This window comes from Sorex fumeus, unplaced genomic scaffold, assembly GCF_029834395.1.
Source record: "Sorex fumeus unplaced genomic scaffold, SorFum_2.1 ptg000035l, whole genome shotgun sequence".
Lineage (NCBI taxonomy): Eukaryota > Metazoa > Chordata > Mammalia > Eulipotyphla > Soricidae > Sorex > Sorex fumeus.
Window position 1 is genome coordinate 31,504,896 of NW_026606092.1, and position 17,858 is coordinate 31,522,753.

At 44.6% G+C, this 17,858-nt stretch overlaps 1 protein-coding gene across 1 annotated transcript in view; it reads right to left on the bottom strand.

Annotated features, from left to right (window-relative positions):
* Positions 1–17,858, bottom strand: part of ACMSD (aminocarboxymuconate semialdehyde decarboxylase) — an 89,732-nt gene that overhangs the window by 63,214 nt on the left and 8,660 nt on the right. Inside the window, exons 2-3 of the mRNA XM_056117648.1 lie at positions 16,754–16,798; positions 2,298–2,394 (exon numbers count right to left, since the gene is read on the bottom strand). Of these exons, the coding sequence (XP_055973623.1) occupies positions 2,298–2,394; positions 16,754–16,798 (142 nt within the window). The remainder of the gene's footprint in view (positions 1–2,297; positions 2,395–16,753; positions 16,799–17,858) is intronic.

The following is a 17,858-nucleotide window of genomic DNA, read 5'->3' on the forward strand; positions in this document are numbered from 1 at the left end:
TGGCCAAGTCGGCTGTGTGCAAGGCAAACGCCCTACCTGCTGTGCTATTGCAATAAAAACTAAATAATAAAATTTTTAAAAAGACTATATGTTTTAGTGGGCTGGAGCGATAGCACAGTGAGTAGGGATGCTTTGCACGCAGCCGACCCAAGGGGTTCGATTTCTCCACCCCTCTCACAGAGCCCGGCAAGCTACTGAGAATATCGCCCGCATGGCAAGGCCTGGCAAACTCCCCCTGGTGTATTCGATATGCCAAAAACAGTAACAACAAGTCTCACAATGGAGACGTTACTGGGCCTGCTTGAGCAAATCGATGAACAACGGTAGGACAGTGCAGTGCAGTGCTCTATGTTTTAGTGATCTGGTTTCACATTTCTTCAAATATATGCTACCACATCACACCCATAATCCAAGTACTAAATTCTCTCCCCATGGTTCATAGACCCTTTTCTACCCTGTCAACCTCCCCCCAACCGTCCTTTGGTAATGTAAATTCTGCAGTTCAAAGGTTTGACTTCACTTGGCTTTCTCTGTTTCCTTGCTTTTTTATAACCTGTGGATCTTGCTCTATTTTAGATGGTTTTTGAAATTTTGCTAAATTTAAAAGGGGGGTCTTGTTTGACTTCTAAATATATGATGTAAAAAAAACCGCAGACAAGGGCTGAAGCCATAGTACAGTGGGTACGGTGTTTGCCTTGCACACTCCTGACCTCAGTTCAATCCCTGACCCCCCTCATGGTACCCTGAGTCTTCTAGATATGATCCCTGAGTGTGGAGCCAGGAGTAAGCCCTGGCCATTGCTGGGTGTGTTCCTCCTAACCAAAAAACAAAATCAATGCAGACAAGTCTTAGAAATGGCTAGCCATTCAGCTTGAGAGCAACCATTTCCCAATTTTCCCCTCTCAAAATTTGGGTAGTTTCATTACAGAGTATTTTGCTCTCTCTCTCTCTCTCTCTCTCTCTCTCTCTCTCTCTCTGTCTCTCTCATTCTCTCTCCATTTCTCTTTCCTTCTCTGTCTTTCTCTTGGTTTTTTGGCTACCTCCAGTAATACTCAGGGATTACTCCTTGCTCTGTACTCAGGAGGCTTGGTGGTGCTCAGGGGTCCATATGGGAAGCTGGGGATCAAACCCAGGTTGATCGCATGTATGCAAGTGCCTTAGCCATTGTACTCTCTCTCTAGCACCTATGGAGTAATATTTTTTCTTTTTGGGTCACACCCAGTGATGCTCAGGGGTTACTCCTGTCTCTGCACTCAGGAATTACTCCTGAAAGTGCTCGGGGAACCATATGGGATTCTGGGGATCAAACCGAGGTCGGCTGTGTGCAAGGCAAATGCCCTACCTGCTGTGCTATTGCTTTGGACCCCAATAGAACATTTTTAGACCACACAAAGAACTCCTTTTTCAACTTCTCTCATTTTTATCTTGTGTGTTGGAGGTATGTTCAATGCATAAAAGAAAAAGAAAAAAATGAAAATTGGATTCTAAATCTCACTAAGAAGACAATGGTGTCTTTCACCTATGAGTTTTAACTTTTTCTCTGTAGTAATTGACCTTATCATAAGTAAATGCATCTTAATTAAGCTGTCACTGTCCTCCCGTGTTCATCGATTTGCTCAAGCGGGCCCAGTAACGTCTCCATTGGAGACTTTGTTGTTACTGTGTTTGGCATATCGAATACGTCATGGGGGGCTTGCCAGGCTCTGCCGTGCAGGCGAGATACTCTCGGTAGCTTGCTGGGCTCTCTGAGAGGGGCGGAGGAATCGAACTCGGGTCGGCCATGTTGGCTGCATGCAAGGCAAACGCCCTACCGCTGTGCTATCGCTTCAGCCCATCTTAATTAAAATATTATAAAAATAATACATTACCACTATAATATCATTGATAATACAGCATTTTAATTTAAAGCAGGTAATACTTAATTTTAAAAACAGAAATCCATACTGTGAAAACTGTTAGAGAAGCTGCCCTTCCTCAAGAGAGCTATAGACTGGCCTGATGAAGAAAAAAGTTTAGGAATTGAGCTGGGGACAATCTCATGCAAGGCAAACACCTTGTCCATACACTATCTCTGTGGCCCAGTGCTGCCTTTATACCCCATGCAACAATTGGAAGCACTTCTTTATTTTCTCTCTTTTTTTAAGTCAACTAGTTTTGTAATGAAATGGAGATTTCTACTCTTTCATGTCCTAAATGAAAAAGGGATCCCCTAAGTTAAAAGACAATCCCATAAAGTGAAGGAAGAGAAAGGATACACCACCGCGATTCCAGAAAGAAGCATTTCTGAAGGCAAGTACCTGTTTGGTCCATTTCTCTAAGACGAACTTGTGGGTCCCAGCAGTTCTCTTGGATCACTCTGAAGACCTTTCCATCTTTCAGCATCTTTGCTTCTCCCTGTGGCAGAAAACTCCCATCAATAAATTGTGACCTAAACTTAATCCAGATGAATTTATGTGCTTGGGGAGGTATTTTCCCCTTAACACTTGTAGGAAGGTTTTATTTAATTCTCCCCAAAGTAGAAATCTGTTTATTAAATAAAATTTAAAAAAGTCTTAATGGTTTTATTTGGCTTGGAGTGAAAGGGTGTGCTTTGGGATGGGGGATAAGGGGTTGTTGGTTGGCTAGGCAGAGAGAGGACAAGGTCAAGATCTCGTGACCTACTGGGACCACAATGACTCAGGATGCCTCAGCATTTAGAAAACTAAAGGTCTGTAACATTGGACCTGGATTAGACCATCTAATCCAACCTCTTTTTTGGGGTATGCTTATATAGGATGGTTTGAGCCTTACCTGGTGGTGTTCAGGGATCACTCTTAGTGGTATTTGGGGACTGGTATGCATGCTGGTTATGGAATTCAGGACAGCCACATTCAAGGCAAATGCCTTGAGCCCTGTACTATCTTTCTAGACCTTCTTGCTTCATAGAAGAGAAAGAGATTTAGTTAAATTAGAACAAAGTGACTTTTTTTCAGGGATCATTTGATAATATTTTCTAACTAAAGGCCAGTCTGTTCTAGCTCACCTCACCCCAGAGGATCCTTTTAGGTTTGGGAGGAGACAGAAATGGCTTCTTCTAGTTAGGTGCACCTCAATGTTATTAAGACATTGCCCTTGAACCAATGTACTTTTTTTTTCCTTTTTGGGTCACACACAGCGACGCACAGGGGTTACTCCTGGCTCATGCACTCAGGAATCATTCCTGGAGGTGCTTAGGGGACCATAAGGGATTCTGGGAATCAAATCCGGGTCAGTTGCATGCAAGGCAAACACCCTACCCGCTATGCTATCACTCCAGCCTCGAATCAATGTACTTTTTAAGTTCCTTGGGCTTGTCCACTTTGCAGCCAGTGGCACAAAGCCAGCCCAGGTACATTTGAGGCTCTCGGCAGGAACCACACTTTTTTTGAGTGCTAGGAATTAAGACCAATTTTAGGGCAAGTCTAAGTTTACCTGAGTTAAGCTTAAGTTAAAGCCAATATGACAAATATTTAAGGTTCCATAAGACACACCTGCAGCATTTGTGTTCTGGACTTCTTCACTCTCTATTTGAATTTTCAAAGTATCCAAGTTGCTACTTGTTAACCTGTTAGTAGACTGGAAACTGCCTTAATTTATGCCCTCTTGGCTTGATCATGATTTGTCAACCAGACCTGGCTACCTCACATCTTCCTTCTCCTTCCTTCAGTCACGTGGACAAGACTTTCCTCCACTTCCCAAGAAAACTGACAACCACTTTGGCTTTTTCCTTTCGTTTTCTTCATTTTTGATATTGTTGCCACAACCAAGGGTCATACATACTTACTTGCTTGTGGTGATTGCTGGGAATCAAAATTCTTTTACTTGTGATCCTTGCCAATATATGTGGTGCAGAATATGTTGGATACACCAATACATATAGATAAGGATCCAGCCCTTATTTATAATGCTCACATACACCTGACTATGCACCAGAGGTCACACAGAGGTATAAGTGTGAGAGGTTCTAAGCAGCAGATCATTGGGATGGTGCTTAGATCATGGGAGTGTGCAACACCTGGGATCTGACTCAGGGCCTCACAATTAAAAGGCAGCCACTTCTAGTCACACAGCCATGCTCCAGGCCCACGAAGACTGAACCCTTTGAACCTTCAAGTCTACCAGCTTATTCATATCTCATGGACACACAGTAGACTTAGATCCAGATTCTCATTTCTCATTGACTGGGGACAGGACAGTGGGACATGACCTGTGTAATGGTGACAGGTGTCGGTATCCAAGCACAGCACGTCTGACAACAAAACAGCAGAATGCATTTGCTCGGTTTCTGTCCTTGGCTGATCTGCCAGCTTCTGAGTTACCCTCCTGGGGTGGTGTTGTCCATCAGAGTCTTGGTGAATGCAGAATCTAGTGTACCTCTAGATGTCCGAATGCTCCCAAGCCTGCTCTTTTCACTGCAAGCTTGTTGGACTAATGCTTGATTTGGTGTCAGAAGCAAGTGATGCAGAAACACAGGAACATCTGATTTGATTCTCCAGCCATTTCTGCAGGGGCTGTGTGCTGTGTCCGTGGCAGTGGGGTTGGTGGCAGTCCCCAGGGTCCAGCTGTCAAGCAGCTATTCCTTAACCAGGCTGTTCCTGCAGCCTGGCCTCAGCTATGACTTAGTCTCCTTCATTTCTGCCAAATTTATGAGTGTTTTCCTAGCACTGTGATAATTATAAGGGACTTATAATTTTAATAATTTCAGCAAATTCCCTTTCTGAATAAATTAGCGTTCTGTTTTTTTGTTTGTTTTGTTTGTTTTGTTTGTTTGTTTTTCCTTATGGGTCACGCCCGGTGATGCTCAGGGATTACTCCCGCCTTTGTGTTCAGGAACACCACCTGGCAGTGCTAAGAGGACCAAATGGGATGCTGGGGATCGAGCCAGGGTTGGCCCCGTGCAAGGCAAATACCCTACCTGCTATACTATTGCTCTGGGCCCTGATTAAAATATTTTTTAAAAGTATTTCTGATGAAAGTATTTTTTTAAGTGGCTGGGGTTGAATCCAGTACATACACCTTTCTACTACTGAGTCAAGTCCCCTATCAATTCCTTTTCTGTTTAAGCTAAACTTTGTTGGCTTCTAGTGCTTGCAACCAAGAATTATGACTGATAATGTTGTTCAAATGAGTAGAATACAGGAGAGACTGGGATGATAGCTCAAGGGGCATGAGTGCATGCCTGGCATGAATAAGTTCCCCAGATTTGGTCTCTGGCACCTCATCACCTCTGTTACATAGCTAAGTATAGATTCTGTGGCCCCTAGCATTGCTGGAGAATCCCCCAAGAAAGAAAAATGAAACAGAACATAAGAATTTCTTTCCCTTTGGAAAAGAAGAGAGGGGAAAGGGTGGGAACAAATCTTAGGTTGACAAAGAGAAGATTTATTTTTCTTTTGTTTCCAAATAGGAATGCAAAATCTCCAAATAGACCCAGTAAAGCAGAGTGGTGAAGAGTGTGGTCTTTTATTTTTTTTTTTAATTTTATTGAATCACTGTGAGATAGTTACAAGCTTTCATGTATGGGTTACAATCACACAATGATCAAACACCCATCCCTCCACCAGTGCACATTCCCACCACCAATCTCCCCAGTATACTCCCCTTCCCCACCCTCCCCCTACTTCCATGGCAGACAATATTCCCCATCCTCTCTCTCTACTTTGGGGCATTACAGTCCTTGGCTGATCTGCCAGCTTCTGAGTTTCCCTCCTGGGGTGGTACACTGAGAGGTCATCATGTTTGGTCCATTGTCTACTTTCAGCATATATCTCCCATCCTGACCGATTCCTCCAGCCATCATTTTCTTGGTGATCCCTTTGAAGAGCATGGTCTTACATTACAAAATACCTGGGTTTAAATTGCACTGAACTTTTTGCAGTAAAATCGGCTAAGTGAGAAGCCTCCTGAATTTAAGCCTCAAGTTTTTTTTTTTAATTTTTTTTTTTTATTAGTGAAACACCATGAGGTACAGTTGTAGATTTACAATTTTTTTGTGCTTGGGTTTGATTATACAATGATCAGATACCCATCCCTCCACCAGTGCCCATTTTCCACCACCATGAATAATATCCCCCCCACCCCCATCCCCCCATCCCCCCCTGCCTCTGTGGCAGGGCAATCCCCTGTGTTCTCTCTCTCCTTTTGGGTGTTGTTAAGCCTCAAGTTTTTACCTGTCTACAGAAGGTGGAGTTTTATATTTGTCCTGTTGTGCCTTCTGAGCATTCTAGAAACACTTTCCTTACATAAAGAAACGTTCACATTAGGATTCCCCACTCTCCAAGAAAATCTAGAATTCTCTTTCCCAGCTTCCCTTGCAGTGAGGACACTGGCATGAGCTTCAAACTCTGCCAATCAGAGATCCCTAAATGTGACTGATTAAGGTATGAGTGCTATGACACAGGGGCTGTGTAGAAGACACCTTTTTTTTTTCCGCCAAGAATATCAGACATGACTGGATCAGAAATAATAGTGCTTATCCCCATCTCTGTACAGAAGCCAGAGCTTCCTGTTTGAGACCTGAGTGGCAGTGGCTGTGTTTTCCCTGGAGCAGGCCCTCAAAGAGGAATGGGCAAGTGTCTATTGGCACAGCCCCTGAATTTGATCTTTGGCCCTTCCAGGATGTCTGTGAGCTACTTTTCTAATTAAATTAAATAGAGGCTGTTGTTCACAACTAAAAAAACTGGGTGATGCAGAAGTGTCAATAACAGAATGTTTGTAGAGGCCAGAGGGAATATTCAATGATTGATGCTACAAATGCAGATATCTGGTTTCTCTAAGATGCATAGGTGTTATAGCACATTTATGTGCAGAGTATGTTGAAGTGGGATTAAGTAAGATCTCTCAATTTTCGCAATGACCAATGAGGTGTGGTGCTGTAAACTTCGTTGGATTAGAATCCAGGTTTAGGGGCCAGGAAAGTAGTTCAAGGGCTGGATCGCATGTCTTGAATGCAGGAAGCCTGTAGGATAACATTGGTTTGTCCTTTCTGCCTTGTCGCAGGGAGCTTAGGTTTATTGGTTACTCTCATCACAGTACTCCCATTTCTCTGTGTTTATTTGTAATGTCTTTCTTTGCGCTCTGTGAACTTGTAAATATTGCTTTTCTCTTCTCAAATCCTTTGCATAGCTAATTCAGAGTAATGTCCTTTTTGTATGGACACAGAAAGACAGTTAATGCTATGCTTTTGTAACTTGGGAATTAATTGACTCCGAGTGATAATTCAGTTCTGAGCATTTGTTCTCTCAACTTAAGCCTTAGTTGCCCTTACTTCATAGCCCCCCAAAAGCAGGGTCCCGATGAGGGACTGCATGGACTCAGGGCAAGCTGTGAGCTACCCTGGCATAGAAATGGGCCTGGTCAAAGAATAACAGAATGTTTACAGAGACAGAGGGAATATTTGGCCTGGCCAAAGTGCCATAATACCTAACTATAAGTTAAGAGCATGGTCATGGACAAATTCTGTCATGATCCAAAACTTTTTTATTATTTAATAACTGGAGTAGACCCCTGCTAGGGTTAGGAATGATTAATCCTGCCTGAGCACTGTAGTCTGAGTGTGCCGAGATGTCTCCTGGAGAGTTACCCTACAAGCTCAATGTAACTCTTACTGTGTCCATATAAAATAACTAATATTAAGAAGTAGAATTAAGATGTTAATTAAGTTATTGGACTGAGGAGAGGAGAAACACCCCTAGGTTGTATTTCCCTCCCTTGAGCCTGATGGGCGATCAAGGAGGGCTTTGATATGTTGACTGTGCTGTTGGATAAGGTGTGGTGGCTACCCCCAATGCAGAGAGACACCGGGGCAGCAAGATGGAGCACAGAGAGACTAGCAAGGGGGACAGAGGAAGAAGAATATAGGGGAAGAATGTCGGAGCAGGCGCATGGGAAGAGAGAGACCAGGCTGTAAGATGGAGCGCAGAGAGAAGAGCAGAAGAGACAGGAGAAGATGGGAATGAGGGGCAGTGTGAGATTAGAATGGGGAGCTTAGAGAGACTGGAACAAGCATGTGGGGATAGTGGGATAAATGGCAACTGATTATAAACCTGCTTGACCCTCAGTTCCTCCTTCATCCATCCATGGCCTGGGCCGTCCCTGGTGGGCTAGCAGCCTGATTCCACCTAACCCGGGTGGTGAGAGGGAGAGCCTCTGGGGCTCGCCCTAGCCGCCCCAGAGATTACACAGAAGCCCAGGTTCTACTGTGGTAAGACATGCGGTAAGACACCCTGAGCACCACCAGATATGGTACCAACCACCATCTCTCCCATCATCCCAGAGACAGAGAGAGAGAGGGTGAGAGAGAAAGAGAGAGAGGGGGGTTGTGAAATAGTTTTCTACCTACTTGACTGATATTTGGTAATTGGTGTCTATCTAGTAGGTAAAGTTCAATAACTGTGATTTCCTAAAGAATCAGGTATTCTGGGATCATTACTTTCATTGTGTGCCAGGAGAATCACACACACATTTCTCATATTGGATCCCAGGTAAGGCAAATGCATGACAGCAACTGTCAGAGGAACTCCTTCTGAGTGAAAATTACCAGAGAACAGCTGTTCTTCTATAATAGGCTCCCTATCTGCTCTGTTTTATTCAGCCTGGATTTTGGGACCTGGCACCATTGTAATGAACCAATTTCTGCTCATACATCTCCGGGGTTAGCATTTACCACTGTAGGGATCATATATCTCAGGGGTTAGCACTTGATACTGAAGAGAAACAAGGAGTGCCTTTGGTACTGTTTGTATTGTAGAGTTCAATAACAACACAGATCTTGTTTTAAGTAAAACGTGGCCTTATTAGGTAAATGTTTCTGAGTGACAAGTAGAAACATTAGCAAAGATTTCTTAGTGGCTCTGTTATCACCAATGGTCTTGCCAATGTATATCCTCTGGAGAAACAAGAAATTAGAAGTTTCAGTAATTGGTGTCTATCTACTAGGTAATATTTTTTGCCTACTAGAAAACAAAAATGAAAAATGCATTTCAATTAATAATGCTAATTTAATACAAAAATTAACAGTCATTTTAGGGGAGCAATTTGCTTTCAAGTGAAGGAAATTTATTTTTTTTATATTTTCTTTCTGCATAACAACATCTGAAAAAATTCTCATCTTTTTCCTGTGTCAATCAAGTTCTCAAAAGTCCTCAATAACTAGTCATAAGGTCAAACTTCTCTCATTTATTTAACCCAGAAATAATTATTCCTTTTAGTTTGGGGACCACACCCAGCTGTGCTGAGAAGTGGGGGAGTCAGATGGTTCTGAGAATTGAATTAGGGTCCCACACAGGCTGGACCTGCTGCCCTCTGCAAATTGAGCTATCTCCCCAGTCCTTTTTTTTTTTTTAATAAATAGAGAAGGAGAGAAAGAAAGCAAGAGAGAAAGAAAGCAAGAGAGAAAGAGAGAGGCAGACAGAGAAAGAGAGAGGGAGAGAGGGGGAGAGAGAGAGAGAGAGAGAGAGAGAGAGAGAGAGAGAATTCTGTGGCCAATCATTCCTGAAATGGCCCAACCTAATTCCCATGAAAAAATTTTTCGTCTGTTTGCTCCAGTTCATGTCAAAAAACTGTTGGGGCTGGAGCAATAGCACAGTGGGTAGGGCATTTGCCTTGCAAACTGCTGACCCGGGTTTGATTCCCAACATCTCATATGGTCCTCTGAGCACCGCCAGGGGTCATTTCTGAGTGCAGAGCCAGGATTAACCCCTGTGCATTGCCAGGTGTGTGTGGGAAACACACCCACAAACCACCTCCAGCTCAGCTATATAATTGGAGGCAAGGCCTCTTTGGTTGCTGATTGAACTTCTTAATGGACATGATCCCAGAGACTCAGAAACGAATCTCAGAACCCAGTGGCTTTAGGTAGAAATGCGTGTGGTCTCTGCAGTAGGCTACCAGTGCTGGGCCAACCAAGGTGGGAATAGGTTTCGTGCCTTGGCCTGTTCCCCCTGGCGGCCCAGTGGCCGCCATTCGTCTGAGGCCACTGGATAGTCACATTTGGGCCCCCAGTGACGAGACACACAGGGCCTCACGGGATGGGGATGGAACCGGGCTTGTCCTCCCCACCCCAGCGAGACCCCAAGTCATCGCCCACGAATGGCCTCTCTGGCTCCTCATCAAGCTGCTCAACGGCCTTAATCCCAGAGACTCAGAAATAAATCTCAAAACCCAGCAGCTTTTGGCAGAAATGTGTCCGGACCCCGCAGAAGGTTACCATCGCCAGGACACCCCAGGGGGGAATGGGTGCTGTCCCTCCGCCTGCTCCCTCTTGGCGACTTGGTGGCTGTCATCCTCCAGAGGCCATTGGACAGTCAGGCTTGGGCCTGCAGTGATGAAACTTGTTGGGCCTCACGGGATGGGGGGGGAGGGGTAGCCGGGCCTGTCCTCCCCACCCCAACGAGACCCCAAGTCATCGCCCACGAATGGCCTCTCTGGCTCCTCATCAAGCTGCTCAACGGCCATGATCCCAGAGACTCAGGAGCAAATCTCGAAACCCAGTGGCTTTTGGCAGAAATCCCTCCAGATTTAAGTGTTAAAATTTCACAATTTCAAAACCACATGGCCCTACTGCAGCCACACAACATCATATGTTATTCATAACCAGAATAGAACACAAATTGTCTATTGTTGCCTTTTCAGCAGATCTGAGTGTTGGGGTAAAATCTCAAATAATGGTGGTTCTGGTGTCGAAATATTGAATGTGATCAAAGTAGAGAGAGAGTAATGTAGAAATCATCTGCCCCACAGGCAGGGGGAGGGTGTGGGATTGGGGTATACTGGGATTTTTGGTGGTGGAGAATGGGCACTGGTGAAGGTATGGGTGTTTCATTGTATGACTGAGACTTAAACCCAAAAGCTTTGTAACTGCTCTCATGGTGATTCAATAAATAAAATTATAAAAAATGGAAAAAAAAACCCAAAACAAACAAACAAACAAACAAAAACTGTCAGTGAAAACAATCAGCTATGCCCATTCACAAGTGCCCTGTACATTCTGTGCAATGTGCTCCCTTCTGTTCAAACTGTACCTTAGCTCTCCAGCTACACCCCCTCTCTGCCAAGCTTGCATCTGGTTCCCAGGGTTACCTGTTCGTAAAACATCAGTATGTCTTTCCTAGCCTCACCCAAACAGCTCCTTGGAGGTCTGGAGAGACAGAAGAGCGGGTAGAGCTTCCTTTGCATGTGGGCTGATTCCAGTTTAATTCACAAAACCACATATGATTCCCCGAGTACCTCCAAGAGTGATCCATGAGCACAGAACCAGGAGTATACCCCAAGCCAGGTATAACCCATCCTCTCCCTCAAAAAAAGCAACAGTGCTTTGGGGAAGGGGGACTCCAGTGTCTGTGCTTGACATGACAACTCCTCCCTGTGGAGTCTCCACTATGTCCCTCAGCTCAGTGTCCTCTAATAAACTCGGACTTTGCTCTTGTCTAAACATCTCACATTACGATCGATTATTTTGCTAGCCTGCTGCTTGAGCCCCTCAGAGTTTGAGACCCTCTTTCAGTTCCCACCTTCAGAACGTTCAGTTCCCAATCAGAAAACCCACTTCAAATATCCTCCAATATTTGTTTACGGAGCCCAATGGGTGTGGTAACAAGGAAATCTGGATATTTATATGGTCAGGGGATCTGTGTTGAATACTTAACACACCAGAGTCTCAGATTCTAACCATCGAATGAGGCCTTCGAGGAAATGTTGTCTAAGGTCCTTCCCAGGAAGGTATGATGAGCCAACTAGATGTCCCTTCAGGAATAAACACTGTATTTTCAGTCCTTGACAAGAGCCCTCTGGGGATTTCCTTGGCTGAGGAGAGTCACCTCCTTCCAAATCCTGCTTCCAAGGACTTTCAAGGACTGACTCACAAAAAAGCATTAAGACCCCTTTCTTTTGTACTCTTCTTCCCAGGCCCTGATTGGGATGATTCTGAGGGTTAGTTTTAGGAATGCTCCTTGTAGAGTTGGCAGAGGCCTCTGCTGAGAATAAATCACAGCTCTGTGCTACCCGTCTGTCTCTTCAGGGCTAGGATGTGGTTCAAGTGGTAAAGTACACACCTCACTTGTGTGAGGTCATAATTTCGGTCCCCTGTACCACATGGCCCTCAAGAACCTGGGGTGTGATCCCCTTGGGTGTGGCCCTGGAGGTTTCTATGCATCAGATGTGACCCCCAAAACAAAAGAAGTAACAATGGCCTTTGTTAAGTTCTGCTTCCTTTTCTTCCCTCTACTGGTTTCCGTTCTAAGAACACTTCCAGATAAACCTCCCACATACTAATGTCTGTCTCAGAGAAATTCTCAGGAAACTTGGCATGCATGCCAGAATGTTGAACTATCTCCTTCTTTAAAAAATCATTTGGAATGTTGTTGTTGTTGTTGGGATGGAGGTCATGGGAGGTTTGGGGCATACCTTGCAGTGCTCAGGGGTTATTCTTGGCTCTGTGCTCAGGAGTGACTCCTGGAAGTATTAGGGAATCATGTGTGGCGTTGGGAAATTGAACCAGGGGTGGCTGTTTGTAAGGCAAGCACCTTACCTCTGTATTCTCTCTAGCCCTGTTTTTTCAACTCTTAACAAACTTTTATCACCTTTTTTATTTTAAAGCCCTTCAATTCATGCTAAGAATATTGAAAATCCATGAGGCAAACGGATCAATTATTTTGAAAGACCTTTAGGTGAAAGGAATATGTGAGGTGAACTAGTCGGAGGATGCAGAAATTATTTGTTCACTGAAGAATGTAGGAGACTGTCAAGAAATTACAACCCCCAGGTCTCATGGCTCTTTGTCTAATTAGCATGTTTTAACATTTGCATTTTGTTTTCCAGTGACTGTAATCCTTGATGACTGTAATTATGAAAAACACAGATTTGGTTCTGTTTTGTTTTGCTTTATTTTGTTTTTGAGAGAGAGGAAGAGAGGATGTCACTGTTTTGTACTGTAAGACCGCTATTGTATCTAATTTGGCTGAAAATGCGTAGGCTGGTAGATATAACTAGAAGTATCTTACATTTTCCTTTAGAGAAATGTTGATTAAATTGAGGTAGTCTCTTGATACAAAAGCAAAGTGAAATGAAAGCCATTCAAATCCAGAGTCAGCACTGAAAACTGCTGCCTGGGATGTTAATTAAAGGGGAAAGTAAATCACAGGCCACTGTCATTTAGGCCTTCCCAGTAAGTAGCTTTGTGACCAGCTTCCCTTCCATTGGCTGTTTTTGGTTTTTGTTTGTTTGATCGGTTTGGTTTTTTTTTTTTGGGGGGGGGGAGGGTCACACCTGGTGGTGCTTAGGGCTTACTCCTGACTCTGTGCTCAGGGATCATTCCTGGTGTGGTTCAGAGAATCATACGTGGTCCTTGGGACTGAACCCAAATTGACCGTATATAAGGCAAGTGTCTGACCCTCTGTATTGTCTCTCAGCCATAGCCTTCTCTCTTGGCCCTTGAGACCAGCTCAGAGCACCAGATCTTTTGGTGCTTTCACTGCTTTTACTGGGCACTAGTTTAAACTGGCACTTTGTGAGTCCTCTTTGACGAAGGAGCCCTAGAGCCTGATGTTTAAAACTCACACTCCCCAGTGCTTTCAGAATAAAAAATAAAGGCCAAAATCCATCTCCACAGCCCTGTCGGATGAGGTGTCTGCCCACCTTTCTAGAGTCTTCCTAGCACTCTGCCTCCCAAACTCTTGCTGGCATCTGTGTGTTCTGCACTGAGCAACCACAGGGACTTTTTAAAGTCCTGATGAACTTCCAGAAAATTTGTATTGTGTCAGGAGTAAAGTTGAGATTGTTTATTTATTTATTTTTATTATTATTATTTTTTTTATTAGTGAAACACCATGAGGTACAGTTGTAGACTTACAAATTTTTGTGCTTGGGTTTCAGTTATACAATGATCAAGTACCCATCCATCCACCAGCGCCCATCCTCCACCACCACAGGTCCCAGCATCCCTCTCAACCCCCGTCCCCCTATCCCACCCTGCCTCTGTGGCAGGGCATTCCAGAAAGATTGCATTCATCTGGGGAACATAAAGTAACAAAATGGGAGACTAACACCCAGGAGTGGCCGAGATTAGTACCAGGAATTTTGCTCCATGACTTGGAGGCCTGCCACATGTGCTAGGGGAAAAGGAAGTTCAGATAGAGAAGGGAGCACCAAATAAAGGGTGTTGGGAGGATCCTCCCAGGATGGGAGAAGCATGCTGAAAGCAGACTATAGACCAAACATGATTGCCACTCAATGCCTCTCTTGCAAACCAAAGTTGAGATTCTTTAGCTTGTTCTCCAGGCTCTTCCACGATCTGACCTCCCTCACTAGCTTTTTCTCCCCACTACTATAGATGGTTCCCAGCTTACAGAGATTCTACTTTGTAATGGCACAGAAGTGATAGGAAGTTAGTAGGGCTCATGCTCTGGATTTTGGTCTTCTCAGGTGAGTAATAGGTTAACTGACTTTTTTTTTAATTGGGCCCACATCCAGAGGTGGGAGTTGCAGGGAAGGGCCATCCCAGCAACGCTCTTCTGGATGGTGGGAGCCTGACAATTCAGGGCTGGAACCTGGTGCCGCTGTGCTCCAAGGGACCATCTGGGGCTGGAGATTAGACTCAGGGTTTGGAATATGCCAGCACTTTGAGCCACTCCCTGGGCCCTCAAATAATACTCCTTTAAGGATACCGGCCAGAGGCAGCTCCCAGCAGCCCATGACTGTGGGTATGAAGAGCCAGTCCTCTATAGCATACAGGGCTGCGAGCAGTTTGGGCCATTCACATCTCATTGTGTCTACCAAAAGGCCATCTACCTCTCCTCCTTCCGGTAAGAGAAAGAGGAAGACAGTTACTCTTGAGATAAAAATGCAAGCTATTTGCCTGACTGTAGGTGGATAGAGGTGTTCTGAGCATGGCTCATATAGACTAGGCTAAGCTCTCCTATTTGGTAGTTGAGTGTAATACATGCTTTTCAACTTAAGGTGTTTTCAACTTCAGTGGCGTTACAGGGAAGTAGCAAAGAACACTTGAATATTTCAACACCTTGCTCTCCTTTTGTTTTGTATCATTTGCGGACCTCCCAAGCCTACCAAGGACTATCAGGCTGGTCACCCCTAGCTAGTGCTTGGGAGGTTATATGACACTATATATCAAACATGGGCCCTGCACAAGTTAGTCATAATTTCCTGCCCTTCACACTAGATACCTAACTCCATTTCTGTCCCTTGAACATAGATCTTTTGCATCTGGAGTTCTTTGAACTGCTGTTCCCTCAGTCAGCAACACTGTTCCAAGCTGTTGCTTTCCACCCTCCAAGTCTCAGATAGCTCCCTCACTAGCCTACCCAGTGAACCTTAGCACAGCACAGCACAGTGCTCCCGTTGTTCATGGATTTGCTCGAGTGGGCCCAGTAACATCTCCATCATGAGACTCATTGTTACTGTGTTTGGCATATTGAATACGTCATGGGTAGCTTGCCAGGCTTTGCCGTGCAGGTGAGATACTCTCGGTAGCTTGCCGGGCTCTCTGAGAGGGGCGGAGGAATTGAACTCAGGTAGGCCATGTTGACTGTGTGCAATGCAAACGCCCTACCACTGTGCTATCGCTCCAGCCCACCCAGTGAACCATACCGAGTCATTTCTAATATAGCACCATTTTTTAAATTCCATTCTCTACAATGATCATATTTGTTTGTTTCCTCCTAGAATTTAAGTGCCATGAGGGCACGGACTGGTGACAGGGCATAAAAAAGATGCCAATAGCAATCAGTGTGTGAGTGCATATTATGAGCAGTGGTTCTCAAAATTGGTCGTCTGAATAGTTTGATAGTTTGAGGTTCAGCAAAGTACAGATTGCTGTCCCAACGCTTATGGTTCTTTCTATAGCAGGTCTGGGGTAAGGCCCTGGATTTTGTACTTCTTTCACATTTCCAGGTGAAGCTGAATAACACTGATCTGGTTACCAAATTTGAGAAATTCTGATGTCAATCATGGTCAAGTGTTGAGTTCTGGGCTTACAAAGGCTTGATATCTCCTCACATTCGCTTCCTGTCTTCTATTTCTTTCTTCTCAGGCTCCTCTCTGCTCAAACTCTGGCCCTCAGCAGTTGGTATAGAGGTAGCTCTCTGTTTACCACATAGCATTGTTTCCCCCTGTACATGGCAAATACCTCCAACCAGGAGTCCTTCAGAGCCTACCTTAGCCATGTCTGTGTTCCGGCTGAATTCCACATGGGCACATGAAAATGAAGTCAAACAGGACCTCTGTGTAGCCCTTGGCATCCAGCTCCCTCTCTGCCCTCATTATTTGCAGATTGCTTTGCCCCAAGCCTTCTTTCTCTAGTGAGACTCAACCCTTAATAATAATGACTTCTTCCTTTTGTCTCCCTTCTTTAATTTCTCTAGCTTGTTCTCCAACAAAAAGCATTCCACTTATTTTCTTGGCCTTAATATACTGTAATAACCTCTGGAGAAGGCCAGTCTGTTCCTTGAGGCAGAGTAATAAATGTTAAAATTGGTTCTAGGACAAAAATAAAGATATCTTAATGGATTCTCTAATTCCAATTTTATCATCCTAAATACTGTTTTTTGAAGTTGCTCACCTTTTTTTCCCCTGTAGATCATGAAAAATCTCAGCAGGGCTCCCTGGCCCACTACTCAGTCAAAGGAGGCAGCAGCTTCAAGCTGCCCAGAGGTTGGCCTGCAGAAAGGTCTCAAGGCTCAGCTGTCCCTGGCTGTAAGCACCCAGGGTTTTGGGAGAGACTCACCTTATGATGGTGTTCCAACTGCACCCAGCCTCCATAGCCGAATCTCTGCAGGGGGGAGAAGTGCATTTAGAAGGGAAGAGCACCAGATTTGTCCATTTGTATAGAGTCCTTATACATATATATCATATTCAATATTTATATTGAAACCATTCTTTACCTTCTTTCCTTCAGTGTGTTTATTCAGGAGGAAAGCTCTATGACGCATAAGTGTTAGTTTTATCTGTTCTTTTTGGTTTTTATTTTTTGGACCACACACATCTGGCCATGTCCAAGGCCTATCCTGGGCTCTGTGCTCAAGGATTCACTCCTTGCAGGGGTCAGGAGACCATATGGATTTCTGGGGATTGAACCTGGGCTAGCAGCATGCAAGTCAAGCACCCTACCTGCCATGCTGTTGCTTTGCCCTTACCTGTTTTTCTAATGCAGGTTATGACTTTTCTTGGTGGAGATGGAAGTTGGGAGATGGGGTCAGGGAGGGTGGTCATACCTATCGAAGCTCAGGGATTATTCCTGACTCTGCACATGGAAATGACTCCTGGCTGTGCTTCAGAAGCCATGTGAGATTCTGGGGATCAAACCTGGGTCAGGTGCATGCAAGTTAATTGCCCACCCACGGTACAATCTCTCCAGCCCCCCATCAGTTATATTTTTGTAAAGTAAGTAAAGTAAAGGCCCTCCCGTTGATCATCGATTTGCTCGAGCGGGCCCAGTAACGTCTCCATTGGAGACTTTGTTGTTACTGTGTCTGGCATATCGAACACGTCACGGGGAGCTTGCCAGGCTCTGCCGTGCGGGCGAGATACTCTCGGTAGCTTGCTGGGCTCTCCGAGAGGGGAGGAGGAATCGAACTCGGGTCGGCCATGTGGGCTGCGTGCAAGGCAAACTCCCTACTGCTGTACATCCCACAACCAGAAATCCATCAAGATTTTACCTTGGATGTAAAGGATTCTTCTTTTTTAATGAAAAGGTTCATAAAAAAATAGATTATGCTTTTCTCTTCCTTTATTACTACCTTCACTATTCTCTTTCTTAATTTCCAAGGAACTTCAACCCATAAGTGAGCAGGTCAGAGAAGTATTCCCCTTTGGGGAAGTGTCAAGAGGTT